The sequence below is a fragment of the Tachyglossus aculeatus genome, chromosome 22 (assembly GCF_015852505.1).
Source record: "Tachyglossus aculeatus isolate mTacAcu1 chromosome 22, mTacAcu1.pri, whole genome shotgun sequence".
NCBI lineage: Eukaryota > Metazoa > Chordata > Mammalia > Monotremata > Tachyglossidae > Tachyglossus > Tachyglossus aculeatus.
Window position 1 is genome coordinate 43,819,884 of NC_052087.1, and position 15,552 is coordinate 43,835,435.

General features: G+C 43.4%; 1 protein-coding gene across 2 annotated transcripts in view; it reads left to right on the plus strand.

The window, feature by feature from the left end:
- Positions 1-15,552, plus strand: part of PDE3B (phosphodiesterase 3B) — a 168,206-nt gene that overhangs the window by 110,759 nt on the left and 41,895 nt on the right. For both annotated transcript variants that reach the window (XM_038764091.1, XM_038764092.1), the window contains exon 2: positions 15,223-15,273. In XM_038764091.1, coding sequence (XP_038620019.1) covers positions 15,223-15,273 — 51 coding nt within the window. The remainder of the gene's footprint in view (positions 1-15,222; positions 15,274-15,552) is intronic.

Genomic DNA, 15,552 nt, shown 5'->3' on the forward strand with positions numbered 1-15,552 from the left:
CTTGCTGCTCTCCTGCTACAACCCAGCCCACACACTCCACTCCTCTAAATGCCAACCTACTCACTGTATCTTGATATCGTCTATCTCACCATCGATCTCTCACCCATGTCCTGCCTCTGGCCTGGAATGCCCTCCCTCTTCATATCCGACAGACAGTTATTCTCCCCACCTTCAAAGCCTTATTGAAGGCACGTCTCCAAGAGGCTGTCCCTGACTAAGCCCTCATTTCCTCTTTACCCACTCCCTTCTGAGTCACCCTGATTTGCTCCCTTTATTCAATGCTCCCTCAGCCCCACGGCACTTATGTACATATTCTTAACTTATAGCAATGTCTATCTCCCTCTCTAGACCGTAAGCTGGTTGTGGGCAGGGAGTGTTTCTACCAACTCTGTTATATTGTAATCTCCCAAGCGCTTAGTATGGTGCTCTGCCCACAGAAAGTGCTCAATCTGAGGATTATTGATTGAGTGAGAATTAGGAAATGTGATCCCAGCCCTCCAGGAGCTACTGGTTACTTGTAATCCTGATACAGTCTTCTGTTAACATGGGGTTGTGTTCTTGAAGAAGCTAACATTAAGGAAAACTTGTGTTGTAACGCACACCCCTGAACTGACACTGCACACACGCAAACCACTGTTACTTCTGACAGCAAATCTCACTGGAACCATTCAGGTGCGTGCTGTTGGAAGAACGTTCACATTTTTCCTATCAATTCCATTCAAAACATGTTTTATGAAAACTAATGATCATAATAAAAATAATATTTATGGTATTTGTTAAGCACTTACTATGTGCCAGGCACCATCCTAAGTGCTGGGGTAGATACAAGCAAATTTGGGTGGACACAGTCCTTGTCCCATGTGGGACTCCTAGTCTCAATCACCATTTTACAGGTGAGTTAACTGAGGTACAGAGAAGTAAAGTGAGTTGCCCAAGGTCACATGGCAGATGCTCTGACTCCCAGGCCCATGCTCTATCCACCATGCCATGCTAGTGGATCAACCCTAAGCATTGTGGCTCAGCGGATAGAGCATGGGCTTGGGGAGTCAGAGGTTGTGGGTTCTAATCCCTCCTCCGTCCCTTGTCAGCTGGGTGACTTTGGGCAAGTCACTTCACTTCTCTGGGCCTCAGTTTACCTCATCTATAATAATAATAATAATAATGATAATGGCATTTATTAATCACTCACTATGCACCAAGCACTGTCCTAAGCGCTGGGGAGGTTACAAGGTGATCAGGTTGTCCCACGGGGGGCTCACAGTCTTTATCCCCATTTTGCAGATGAGGGAACTGAGGCCCAGAGAAGTTAAGTGACTTGCCCAGGGTCACACAGCTGACAATTGGCAGAGTCAGGATTGGAACCCATGACCTCTGACTCCAAAGCCTGGGCTCTTTCCACTGAGCCACGCTGCTTCTCTATTGCCTGTTTTGCTGTCTGTCTCCCCCCTTCTAGACTGTGAACCTGCTGTGGGCAGGGAGGGTCTCTCTTTGTTGCTGAATTTGTTGTTGCTGAATTTGTTACTGAGTACAGTAAGTGCTCAATAAATACGATTGAATGAATGAATGATGCCTGTTACATGTTTTGCTCTCTATCTCCCCCCTTCTAGACTGTGAGCCCGCTGTGGGCAGGGAGGGTCTCTCTTTGTTGCTGAATTGTCCTTCCCAAGCGCTTAGTACAGTGTTCTGCACACAGTAAGCACTTAGTAAATACAATTGAATGAATGAATGAATGAATGAACCCGGGCTTGGGAGTCAGAGGATTTGGGTTCTAATGCTGCCTCCACAACTTGTCTGTTGCAGGACCTTAGCCAAGGCAGTTAACTTCTTTGGGCTTCATTCCCTCGTCTGTAAAATGGGGATTCAATACCTGTTCTCCCTCTTACTTAGACTGTGAGCCTCATTTGGGACCTGATTATCTTTGATCAATCCCAGAGCTTAGTACAGTACTTGGCACATAGTAACTACTTAACAAATACAACAAATATTACTACTATTATTATTATTATTATTCATTCATAATTCAGTTGTATTTATTGAGCACAAACTGTGTGCAGAGCACAGTACTAAGCACTTGGGAGAGTACAAAAATAAACAGACACATTCCCTGCCCACAATGAGCTCACAGTCCAGAGGGGGTGAAATAGAAATAAGTAAATGACAGATATGTACATAAGTGCTGTGAGCTGGCCGAGGGGAAGAATAAAGGGAATAAGTCAGGGTGATGCTGTGAGAGGAGGAATGGAGGCGCTTAGGGAAGACTTCCTGGAAGAGATTCTCCTTCCATCTCAGACATATTTATGAGGGAGTTGCAACATACAGACCCTTGGAATTATTTGGAAGAAAGCTATTGGGAGTGAAAGAAAAAACAGTTTCTATCTTGCCCGTCGTCGACAAGCGGGAATTGCACGGGGCGGGTGGAAGGTGACGGCAGCAGGCAAATGGGCATGTGCAGGGGGAGGGACAGCAAGTGGCTCTCTGGGCCAGCAGCCCTGACGGGTTCTCAGGACCCTGTCAAATGAGAGCTGTGGGGGGCCGTGGCTTCTGGAAGCATCATGGTCTAGTAGAAAGAGCAGGGGCCTGGGAATCAGAGGACATGGGTTCTGCCCCATGTCTGCTGGGTGACCTCAGGCAAATTGCTTCACTTCTCTGTGCCTCAGTTACTTTGTCTGTAAAATGTTCGTTCATTCATTCATTCAATCAGTCGTATTTATTGAGCGATTACTGTGTGCAGATCACTGTACTAAGCACTTGGGAAGTACACCCAACAACGTGCTCACAGTAGTCTAGAAGGGGGAGACAGACAACAAAACAAAACATGTGGACAGGTGTTAAGTCGTCAGAACAAATAGAATTAAAGCTAGATGCACATCATTAATGCAATAAATAGAATAGTAAGTATGTACAAGTAAAATAAATAGCGTAATAAATCTGTACAAACATATATACAGGTGCTGTGGGGAGGGGAAGGAGGTAGGGCTGGGGGGATGGGGAGGAGGAGAGGAAAAAGGGGGCTCAGTCTGGGAAGGCCTCTTGGAGGGGGTGAGCTCTCAGTAGGGCTTTGAAGGAAGAAAGAGAGCTAGCTTGGTGGATTATTTATTGAGCACTTACTGGGTGCTGGGCACTGTACTAAGAGCTTGGGAGCATACAATATAACAGTAAACAGACACATTTCCTGCCCACAACGAATTTACAGTCTAGAGGGGGACCATAGTGGGGATTAAGACTGTGAGGCTCATATGGGATAGGAACTGTGTCCAACCAAATTACCTTGTATCTACCCCGGCACCTAGAACAGTGCTTGGCACATAGTAAGTGCTGAACAAATGCAATTACTATTATCGTTATCATTATTATTAGTCGGCAGAGGGCAGGGGCCGGGGGCAGTGCTGCTCTTCTGGTGGCAGCGGAAGAACCATTTTTGTATTGGAATAACTGTTTTTCTTTCACCAGAACTGGCCTGGCCCCAGTGACTCTAAGCACTGGAAAAAAGATTCCCGCCCCCCGGTCCCCGACGCAGCTCCCCGCCAGCTGTTGGGTTAGAAAGATTACAATCCACTAGATGTCAAACTCCTGAGGGCAGGGATCTTCTCTGCTCATTCATTCATTCAGTTGTATTTATTGAGCACTTACTGTGTGCAAAGCACTATACTAAGCACTTGGGAGAGTACACTCTAACAGTAAACAGCCACTTCCCTGTCCACATCGAGCTTACAGTCAGTGCTTAGAACAGTGCTTGGCATATAGTAAGCGCTTAACAAATGCCGTCATTATTATTATTATTATTATTACTATTATTACCTGTCCTATTGTGTTGCACTCTCCCAAGCGTTTAGTACAGCGCTCTGCACACAGTAAGTGCTCATTAATTGAGTGAAAGAATTTCAGCTACCTCTGCTTTAGCTTGTCTCTTTTAGTTTCAGATTTTGTGAGCTTGGCAAGGCTTTTTCTCACAGAATATTCTCAGGGGTTAGCTTTAAGCTGTTCATACTTCAGTTGCATTTAAGAGACAATGTTGTGATGCATTTGTTTTCTTCTGGATGAAAAGGTATTGGGATATTAGGCGGGGTGGGGTGGGTGGAGATTGGGCACTCGTCCAGCTGGAAAAGGATGATGAAAAGTTTCCAGGACCTCCCAAAAGATGCAATATATCAGCGTTTACCTAAACAAGCCCTTCAACAGGGAATGGTCTAAAGCTGTCTTTTCAAGCTGAATTTTGATGTTCCTGAATCAAGACAGGCTCGAATTCAAACTTCAAATCTAAATTGTTGTGAGCCGACAATTAATGAATTTTAAGCAGCACCGTGCTTTTGAGATCAGTTTCCTGGGTGTCATTCATATTATGCTATGTGCTGTTGATTTCTCTTCATGGATTTAAGCTAACGAAAGTCGTATTTTCTTTAGGATTGTGGCTAAACTGGAGCTCTCAGAGGAAAACAGGACCTAAGGAAATAGAAAAAATAACTTTGGAAAAAATCAAATTTTGTTTTGTTTTACGCAGAGTAGAGTTATACGGTATGCACCAGAGGGAGAAATAATATTAAAGTTTCAACTATTATTTCAGTGATAGAATTGGTTTACAACTATGATAAAACAGAAGATGGGTTCATATTAAATCTCACCAAAACCTTACAGTTCTGTAAATGTGACGTGTGTGTGTGTGTGTGTGTGTGTGTGTGTGTGTGTGTATATGGATGTTTTTCTTTTGGTCTGCATGGGGAACAATGCAATAAACCTCATTGACGTAACTGAATCAGATAACATCGTCTGATTGGACTGCTGACGTCTCCCTGTGGTTTCGGTGGTTTGGTAGAGCTGTGCAAGACATGTTAGGCTTCTAATCAACCAGAAACTTGTTGCAAAATAAAACTTTTTAAGCAAAAATAAGTCAGGTTTGAACCAAGGCATCCTTGCAGGTTTTGTGCAGGTTTACATAATTGAGCCATTGGTGGGAGATTTATTTTGACTTTTGAACTACTGAGTTGAGGCAATTTTCATACTCAGAAAAACTGTCAAAACATTGTACTATAACAATCAGGGCTAGAGCACAGTTTGAAAGCGACGAGTGCATTTCGTAGAGTATCTTTCCTGTTAGAGGCAAGTAGAGAAAAAGTCAAATTTCTTGCATGTAGTTTGCTAAAAGTTCTGCCATTTATAGGGCAAAGTATTGTTAACTGAAAATGAACTTTATTATATCCTGTGGTTATTTTTGCATCCCCTTTGCCTCACTGTTAATTAACACTCTTTCTAAAATTGTGCATTACAAAAGCACTTCTCCCCTGCCAAATTGTAAGTTCCTTGAGGGAAGGCCCAGGCCAATTAACACTTTTGTAATAATAATAATAATGATGGTATTTGTTAAGCACTTACTGTGTGCCAAGCACTGTTCTAAGTGCTGAGTATCCTCCCAAGTGGCTCTTGAACAAAGTAAGTGCTCAATGAGTACCACTCTCAGTGAGTCCTGCTGATAGGTGGACATTTTCAATCAATATTTTGGATTTAAGATTGAAAATGGAGAATTCTAAAATATTCTTGCATCCTCAATATAATCTGTGGCCTAGACACTCCTATGAGGATATCCAGTGGCAGCCATTAGATTGTAAGATCCAAGGGGACAGGGGCCATGTACCGGCCTTTTATTGTATGCTCCTGAATTAGTGCCAATATGCTCCACACATACTGGTTTTCTCCTTATAGAGTGGGTGAACTTCCCAGTGAGGCAGAGAGACAACTCCAGGAAGAAGGAATGAACGGACACATTTCTTGCTCAGTTTTCCTACTAAAAATTGCAAGATCTGGAAAAATTTCAGAAAATTTCCACAGGGTTCCGAAAAGTTAAGGTAACCATATCAATGGTTTATAGGCTGTCAAGAAACCACTGGAAGATCAAATTTACCACATTGCTCTGAATGTGACAACCCTGCCTTTTAGTTCACCCCCTAAAATCTGATGCTTCCCAAAGTAAAATTTCTTTAAAATAGCAAAACGTGATCAGTTTTGTTTAGTGATGGCCTACTGTGTGCAGAGCACTGTTCTAAAAACTTGGAATTATACAATAGAATTAAAAGGCATTATCTTCCCTCAACAATCTGACAGTCTAGCAGGAGTGACAGATACAAAAGAAATTAGTACAGTGCTCTGCATACAGTAAGCGCTCAATAAATACGATTGAATGAATGAATGAAATTACAGGTAGGAATGAGTCCCCAAAGCCCTCCCAAAAGTTTAAAATTATTTTTTGTGTGTTCAGCTTCAATTTTTGCTCTGCATCAATCAATCAATGGTATTTATCGAGAGGCTTACTATGTGCAGAGCATTGTATTAAATGCTTGGGAACAATTCAACAGAATTAACAGAATTGTGTCCCTGCCCACAATGAGCTTACAGTCTAGAGATGTACTTACGTGCATTATTATCATTACAGGATCAAGTTGCTACTTATGTGCCAGACAGTTTGCTGAATTCTGGTGTAGAAGCAGGATAGTTAAATTGGACACTGTCCCATGTGGGGCTAACACTCTAACAGGAATAATGATAACAACTAATAATAATAATTATGATATTTGTTAAGCACTTACTATGTGCCAGGCACCGTCCTAAGCGCTGGGGGTGGTAGTCACAAGTGCCTGCCACACAGTAAATGCTTAAATTCCACAATTACTATTATTATTATTACTGTATTATGTTTAATATTTTAATCCATAGGCATGGTATTATTTTAAAATAGTTGTCAGCAAAATGATACCGCCACTTGCAGTTAACAGGGGAAAACTGGGAAGCTCTCTCAGCATGCAGCACTTATTCACATTTTCTAAAGAGGTGTCTCCAACTCAGTTGGGATTGGTGCTACTATACAGGCTTTCTGTCAGCTAGTTGGCAGTATCTTGGAGTAATGTCAATTTGGAACATGGGGCAAAAGAAGAAACAATTGGAATGGCTTGTGTTTTTTCTGTGATTCAATAGAATCATATTTGTCTGCTGGGTGACCTTGGGCAAGTCACTTAACTTCTCTGTTCCTTAGTTCCCTCATCTGTGAATTGGGGATGAAGACTGTGAGCCCCATGTGGAACATGGAATGGGTCCAACCTGATTAGCTTGTTCTACCCCAGCGCTTAGTACAGTGCCTGACACGTAATAAGCTTTTAAAAAGTACCATTAAAAAATAGAAATCTGTCAATCAATTGGTGGTGTTTGAGTGCTTGCTGTGTGCAGATCACTGTATTAAGCACTTGGGAGAGTACAGTTCAACGGAGTTGGTAGACATGTTCCCTGCCCACAAGGAGTTTATATCTCCGCTCTGCCATACTTTGTCAGATGTGACATGATCTTTAATCATTTTTAGAAAGTTTGTTTTTAGAGTGACCATAGAAAATTATTAAATTTATATCTGCTTCAAGGGGTTAAAGTACATGGCAGTTCATTACTTTTGTACCCAATTGCTTAAATACTACTGCGGCTAGTGACCAAATATCAGGAATGTAAAGAGATGATACTGGTCATGCATAACTAATAAAAATCAAGCAAACAGTCTTCTAAACTGGAGCATGGTTTCTCCCTCAAAATATAAAGTCCAGTCACTCTAATAGTAGAGTGTAATGAACGTTCTTTTATTTAACTTTCTTGCTGTTGTTGATGTTGTTGATTCTAACTTTAGCCAGCTTCTTGCCATTTTTATAAACTTTCAGCATCCTCTTCCTGTTTTGCCTCAATCTTTTTTATCTAGTTTTTTTTTTCAATAACGTTTCCTTATCACTGCTGAGCCTAGTGTCCTGGGAGTCAGAAGACGCGGGTTCTAGTCCCACCTCTGCCTTCTTGCCTGGTTGACCCTGGACAAGTCACTTAACTTCTCCTTGTCTCAATTTCCTCTTCAGTAAAATGGGGATAAAATGCCTGTTCTCCCTCCTATTTAGACTGTGAGTCCCATGTGGGATGGGGACTGTTTGAGGTCTGATTATCTTGTATCAAGTTGAGTGCTCAGTACAGTGTTTGGCACCCAGTAAGTACTAACAAACACCACAGTTATTTATAGCACCAGTATTTGTTGAATTTCCTCAGACAGGGCACAGACTCTCTATCCAGGAATGTATTCCTATCTCTGATTAGGTTTTCCCATAGCTTAGTTCTTGTTACTGTATTTCAGTTTATTCACTCACGAGTATTCGTGTATTCATTTCATTGTCCCCTCGTTCCTCTGAGTTCTGAATCATTAGCTGTTTCTTGAAAGAGCTCTCAAACATAAAAAATGTCTTTTTCTAGGTCCCTGGCATGGCTTAAAACAAGTACCCAGACTACCCTCGGGAATCCTCTAATCCCCCAAATATGCTCCTGTGCCTCATGGATTAGAATTCTAATGTGCTGCTATGTAATGAAAGGGGATGCTTTTCAAAGAAAGAAACAGAATCTTCATTTATTTCCTGGTGGCCTGAACAGGAATGTTAAAGTAAATTGATTTTCCACAAGTAGTGTAATTAAATGTGGGGTAAAAGCATTATGGGTACGTTTTAGAGTTAGAGATAGTCAATAACTCCATTTCTGGGTTTTCAGATATCACACTTAGCTCTTGAAAGGAGGGTGTTGTTGCCCCTTGTCTACCAGCTTTGTTTTGTTGTTCTCTCCCAAGCACGTAGTACAGTGTTCTGCACACAGTAAATGCTCAATAAGTGCCATTGATTTGATTGTTACTTTGAGGGTTCTTCAGATTTATCAAAAGTCAGAAGCTGTCTAAGGAATCAAAAGGGCCACTAGAAAAAGGTGGAGTAAAAACAGCATAGCCTAGTGGAAAAAAACATGGTCCCAAGAGGCAGAAGGAAGGACCTGGGTTCTAATCCTAACTCCTCCTCTTGTCTGCTATGTGACCTTGAGCAAGGCTTTTAACTTCTCTGTGCCTCAGTTATCTCATCTGTAAAATGGGGATTATGACTGTGAGCCCCGTTTGGGACAAGGTCTGTGTCCATCCTGATTAACTGGTATCAGGCCGTAGTTCAGTGCCTGACACACAGGAAGCACTTTGTAAATGTTCTAAATTCTAAGTGCCAGCTAGAACAACTCAGGTTGGACACAGTCTCTGTCCACATGGGGCTCACAGTCTTAATTCCCCTTTTCCAGATCAGGTAACTGAGGCACAGAGAAGTTAAGTGACTTGCCTGAGGTCACAAAGCAGACAAGCTGCAGAGCCGGACTTAGAACCCAGGTCCTTCTGACTCCCAGGCCCAGGATGTGCCCACTAGACCACACAATAAAGGTGTAAAAGACATAGCAGAATGGCCCGATGGATTCTTTGATTTGGACTTCACTGAGGAAGATGTAAGAGTCCTACCCTCAAATTGCTTTTTGTAGCAGACCGATGGTTGTGATGCTCCTGAAGATTTTTGATCAAATTGTTAAAGTTGATGTAAGCAAATCACTGGGACGGGATGGCATCCACCCAAGGGGTTATTTCATGCTATTTGTTAAGTGCTTACTATGTGCCAGGCTTTGTACTAAATAAATACCATTGATCACTGAGGTAGATACAAGCTCATCAGGCTGGACACAGTCCATGTCCCACATGGGGCTCACAGTCTTAATCCCCTTTGTACAGATGAGTTAACCAAGGCACAGAGAAGTTAAGTGACTTAACCAAGGCCATCCAGCGGACAAGTGGTGAAACTGAGGTTAGAACTCAAGTCCTTCTGACTTCCAGTCTAACTCCCTTCTGAAGGAACTGAGAGTGGGGATTATAGAAATCCTGACAGAAGTGAGTAGCCTGTCTAGTAAGCTTGTTGTGGGCAGGGAATGTGTCTGTTTAATGTTGCAATGTACTCTCCCAAGTGCTTAGTATGGTGCCCTGCACACAGTAAGCACTCCATAAGTACGATTAAATGAATTACGAGTGGCCACTGAATTTGAGGACCCACAGTTCACCAGTGTAGTTCCAATCTTTAAGAAGGGATCCAGGGTTTTAAAGCAGGGCTTCTAACTCTGGCACCTGGCCTGTTAGTCAAATTGATCATCAATCGACAGTATTCATTCAAGCTCCTCGCTTGAGCAAGGACATCAGAAGCAAAAGAATCAGACCTTTCCCACAGGGAGTTTACAATCTAATTGAACTGTGAAGTGTTCTGTGTCTGACTCATTCCAGTTCTGAGTCATTCCTGAAGTTTCCCCAGATTTAAATTCCTTTAGGTAGAGAAAATTGAAACTGTCACAAGCTAATGACTGTTGCAGGTCTCTTTAAAAATGGCACATGGGAACGTAGGGGTCACTGAAAGCATTCTGGAAGAGTCAGTCAATCCATCCCTGTTATTTATTGGCCACTATTTGTGCAGAGGACAGTACTAAGAACTTGGGAGCACGTAATAGCTTGAGAAGACACAATTCCCGGCTTCAAGGAGCTTGCCTAGTGGGAAGACCAACACAGTGTATCGGAAAAGAAGACCATCGTGATTTCTGTAAGGAGAAATCCTGCTTCATACATTTTCCAGAGCCCTTTGGAAGGGACATTTCTCTTGTATCTGATGTATATTTGATGTTGGTTTCCCATCTACCTCTGCATCAAAAAATAATCTTCTTATCGTTGCCTGGGGAAGCAACGTGGGAAGAGCACGGTTCTGGGAGTCAGAGCACCTGGGTTCTAATCCTCCCTCTACCACAGGTCTCCTGTGTAACCTCGGGCAAGTAGCTCAATTTCTCTATGCCTCGGTTCCCTCCTCTGTAAAATGGGGATTAAATCCTACTCCATCCTTCTTAGACTGTGAACCCCATGTGGGACAGGGACTGCATCCAACCTGATTATCTTGTATCTACCCCAGGACCGTAGCACAGTGCTTGGCACCTAGTAGGTGGTTAACAAGTACCATGAATTTTTTTAAAAAAATGGCTAGGAACAAGAGAGGGTGGAGAAGGAGTCTGGGTAGGAGGAAGTGGGAAGTGACTTACCTGCAGTGATTGGACATAATATTGGGGGCAGGGTTTGTGTATGCTGAGATAAATCAGCCAGTGGTAGGGGACATATCTGTAAATCATCTCTTAATATTATAAATTATGTATTTATATTGATGTCTGTTTCCCCCTCCAGAGTGTAAGCTTGTGGGCAGGGAACACATCTGCTAATTCTGTTGTATTTTGCTTTCCCCATCACTCAGTACAGTGCTCTGCCAATAGTAAGCACTCAAAAAATTGCATTGATTGCTGGATTGCTGTCCCCGGGGTGCACATACGACTGGGAAGTCTTGAACCAGGGCATCCTTAAATAAGTACAAATGGCGGGGCAACTGCACCAAGAGCTTGAAAAGTTGTAAGGATGGCCACACTCCAATAACCCTTTGCATAGATCTTCTTCAGTCCAGAGTCAGGCTCGCAGAACAGAAAGTTTACCCATTGGCAAAGATGTGGCTTTAGTTCAGTGGGTGCTTTTTTAGGTGGGGCAAACTCGAGCTTTCTCACCCAGTGGGTCTGCCGCTGCTGCTCTGGCACTTTAGGGCACTTGTGGCAGGCTGACCCCCGGGGACAGCGGCGGGGGTAAGCCGGTAAGAAGGGAGGGATGGAGGTGGTGGGGAGCTTAGTACGGTGCCCTGCATCCAGTGAGTCCTCATGAAATAAGATGGGTTGATCGATTGATTGATTGAAAGGGCAGGTAGGAGTGAGGGGGAGTATGGGAGAGGAAAGGGAGAGGAGCTGCAGGTTGAGGGCAATAAAGCAGATCTCTCTCCCTTTGCAGGACAAACCTTCCGGCCCACCGTAATCCCTCTGACAGGAGACCTCTGAGTCGCAGGCCTGGGGATGAGGCTGGGGCAGACTAAGCCCCGCTTTTCCTCAGCTCCACCTCCCTTCCGCGTCACCCTGATTTGCTCCCTTTGCTCTTCCCCACCTCTCCCCACCCCACAGCACTTATGTCTATATGCACATATCCATAATTCTATTTATTTATATTGATGCCTGCTTGTATTGATGCCTGCCTCCCCACCTCTAGACTATGAGCCCATCGTGGACAGGGATTGTCTCTCTTTATTTGCCTTATTGTACTTTACAAGAGCTTAGTACAGTGCTCTGCACAGAGTAAGCACTCAGAAAATATGATTGATTGAATAAGTGAATGAATGAATGAGTGAATTAGCTGGCACTGGGTTGGAGCTGGGGCCGGAGCTGATACTGGAGCGGAGATTGGGGAGACCAGGCTATGGGGCCTTTTGGCAACTGGAAGAGCAGCATCGGCTCCATACTGAGAGAGGGAGGGAGGATTTGCCTTCCAGGCTTAGAGGATCCCCTCCTGCAAGCGCCTGCTTGCCCGTCCAGCAAAAGGAATTCTTTCCTTTCATCCCTAGGACAGACATACCCTCTGGTACGACCACAGTTTCAAGGAAAGAAACCCTGTTGTATCACGGGAGATCAATCAACGGTATTTGTTGAGTGCTTCCAATGGGCAGAGCGCTGTACTAATAAGCCCTTGGGAGGGCACGATACAACAGAGTTAGCAGACACATTCCCTGCCTGGAGGCTTTTCAGTAGGCGGTCCAGCATTGCTCAGCTGCCAAAGATGATGTGAAAGCATTTCCATGATCGTAATTGGGTTGCTTCTCCCCAACGACACTTTCTCTTCCTATATTACCCAGTGTGCAGCTTCATAAGTTCTCACAGTCAAAAGCAACCGTATTCTTAGGTTTTATAGCTCGTTTCCATTCTTCATTAAACGCTGGCTTCAGTGATATCATTTTGAATTTTACATATACACTTGAAATTTAAAGGGGGCTATTCCTCTGTGCATATTGTGTCTCACCCTGGAGCTTTATTAAGTGCATGGTACTCTTCTAACTACTTTGGGGATCCCTTTGTTATAAGTAACAATTTACTGACCTTGAGGCATGACTGCCTATTCCTTTTCTGTCTTATGTTCCCCCAAATGTTCAGTCAGGTGGTGTGTGAAGAGGCGGAGGGATGGGACTTCACTCCTTAAGGGTTCTGAGCTACTTGTTCATGTTGTTTCTGCTTGAGAGCCCTTCACCAGAAGCTACAGCTGAAAAATTGTGTCCCAGCAATGGTTTAGGCATAGATTAGATTTTACAGAAGAGAGAGTTCCTGCTCAGTAGCAGTAGATAAGAAGGCAAAAGCAATTTGGAAGGAACAGAGGAAAAAACGCAAGTTGCATTGAATTCAGTTTCCTTCTCCTGTCAGTTTTAGGCTATTTCTGGAAATCAGTGATGTCAAACATTGGAAATACTTTGGGTGATTTTTCTGTTTTAAAATAGTGTACATTCCTATATTCCAAATATTTATTAAGCACCTACTGTGTGCAGAACATTGTATTGAGCTCTGGGAAAGAATACATAGGTGGGAAATAGACATCCCCTCCCCTGGGGCCGGAGGGGTTGGGGTCACAGTCTAAGACTGGAAAACCCTCCCTTTTCAAAACCGAAAGACAATTACTCTCCTCACTGTCAAAGCCTTATTGAAGGCAAGTCTTCTGCAAGAGGCCCTCCCGACTAAACCTTCATTTCCTCTTTTCCTACTCCCTTCAGTGTCACCCTGACTTGCTCCTTTATTCATGTCCGTCTCCCAGCCCCACAGCACTTATATACATATCCGCAGTGAATTTATTTCTCTTAATGTCTGTCTCCCCCTCCAGACTGTAAACTCGTTGTGGGCAGAGAATGTGTCTGTTATATTGTTGTGTTGTACTTTCCCAAGCACTTGGTAATAATAACGATAATAATTATGGTATTTATTAAGTGCTTACTATGTGCCAGGCAGTGTACTAAGCTCTGGAGTGGATAGAAGCAAATCAGGGTAGACACAGTCCCTGTCTCAAGTGGTGCTTACAGTCTCAATCCCCATTTTACAGATGAGGTAACTGAGACACAGAGAAGCAAAGCTACTTGCCAAAGGTCACACAGCAGCCAGGTGGCAGAGTCAGGATTAGAACCCATGTCCTTCTGACCCCCAGGCCCAGGCTCTATCCACTATGCCACGTTGCTGCACACAGTAAGCGCTCAATAAATATGATTGATTGGCTGATAAGACTACCGAGACTCTAAGCAGGGAGAGAGGACTGATGACGGATACATCAGGAGAGATGAAATAAAACAGTAAGACACCATAAAGACATGGACAAAGAGGCAGACTAAAGCTCTAGATGAGTAGGCCCGCAAAACTCCAGGCTCCTCGCAATTCAAAGTCCATGGTCTCCACCGTGGCCACAGTGAGCAGTCTAGGGGCAGTGGCCAACATCTTCTCGAGGTTCTGTGGAAGTGGCACCAGGCTGCAACTGCATTTCTCTGCTCCGCTGCGGTGGTGCTGGGCAGGCTGGGATGAAGGTTCCAGAGTGCCATGGAGGAGGAGGAGAGCCAGTGCAGGACTCCAGAAGATCCGCTGGGGTTGGGTGGGCATAGCTGAGAAGGCGGCAGGGTTGCCCATGGGTTCCTTCGGTCGTCAGGTCGAGAGAAAGGCTGTGGCTTGTGCGGCTGCGGCTTAAATCCCCGTGTCTCATCGTAATGGATTAGTGCGTATGACTGAGAGAGAGGGTATGTGTTTGTAGGAAGTAGAGGGGAGTGCAGAATTCCACCAGCAAGAAAAGAGCCTGGAACTCTGGAAAGTGTTTGTGAATTTAGCACCATTGGGATTTGGAAAAACTCCCTGGAATAGTGAATCAGTGAGACTCCTAGAAGTGAATGGGTATGGGGATAATTTACTGCCCAGACCGAGGCACTGTTATTTATTCAAAAGGTCAAAAAACATTCCATAAGTTAATTTTTGTAATAGCTTCACAGCAGGAAACTATTTGCCGAGGCTGATTTTCCAGGCTTTGTGGAGAAGTAACTAGTAGGGAAGCAGCACCACCCCCTGTTATAAAGGAATCAGTGGCCAGCACTTCCTTTTGATTTTTATTTTTTAATGGTAAGTGTTAAGCTACTATAATTGATTATTTTCATTCTAATATATTCTTGTATGAATTCTTTTTCACATACAGTGTTTACTAGGAAAGAATTATTTTTGCTTTTATCACATTACCCTCTATCATACTTTTACATCTGCCTGTACAGGTGGCTTATACAATTTTCTCTCTGATGATTTGTCATGAAAGCGTTATTATTTGCACACAAAGTTCTAATTAAAAAGTTTTCCACTCTTTCTTCCCACTTTGTCCTTAAGCTAGAGAGAAGATTCTGAAATGTTCTGGAGAACTTTTATTTTAGCCTTTCTAGCCTTTCGTAACTGGTCTTGCCTAACAGAAATATTTTTGCTCTTTTTCAGATGATTCTTTGGGACTGGGACTTGAAGCAGTGGTATAAACCCCAATATCAGGTGAACTTCTGTTCTCGTTAAGGACATTTTATAATTAAAAACTCAGAATGGGTGTTTTTCTTCCTACTTAGTTGCTTTGGGTTTCCCAGTGTCTCCCTTCATGTTTCGTTTCCGTTTTGGCAACAATCTGGCTGTAATATAATCACAGCGATGAAAAGCCAGATGTCCGATCCCTTTGACGCTAATATACAAGGGCGGGGTCCTCCTAGGCATTCATTCTTTATCCTTTTATGGATATTGTGAAGAGAAGAGCTATCCTCTTGTGGAATATTTCTCGGT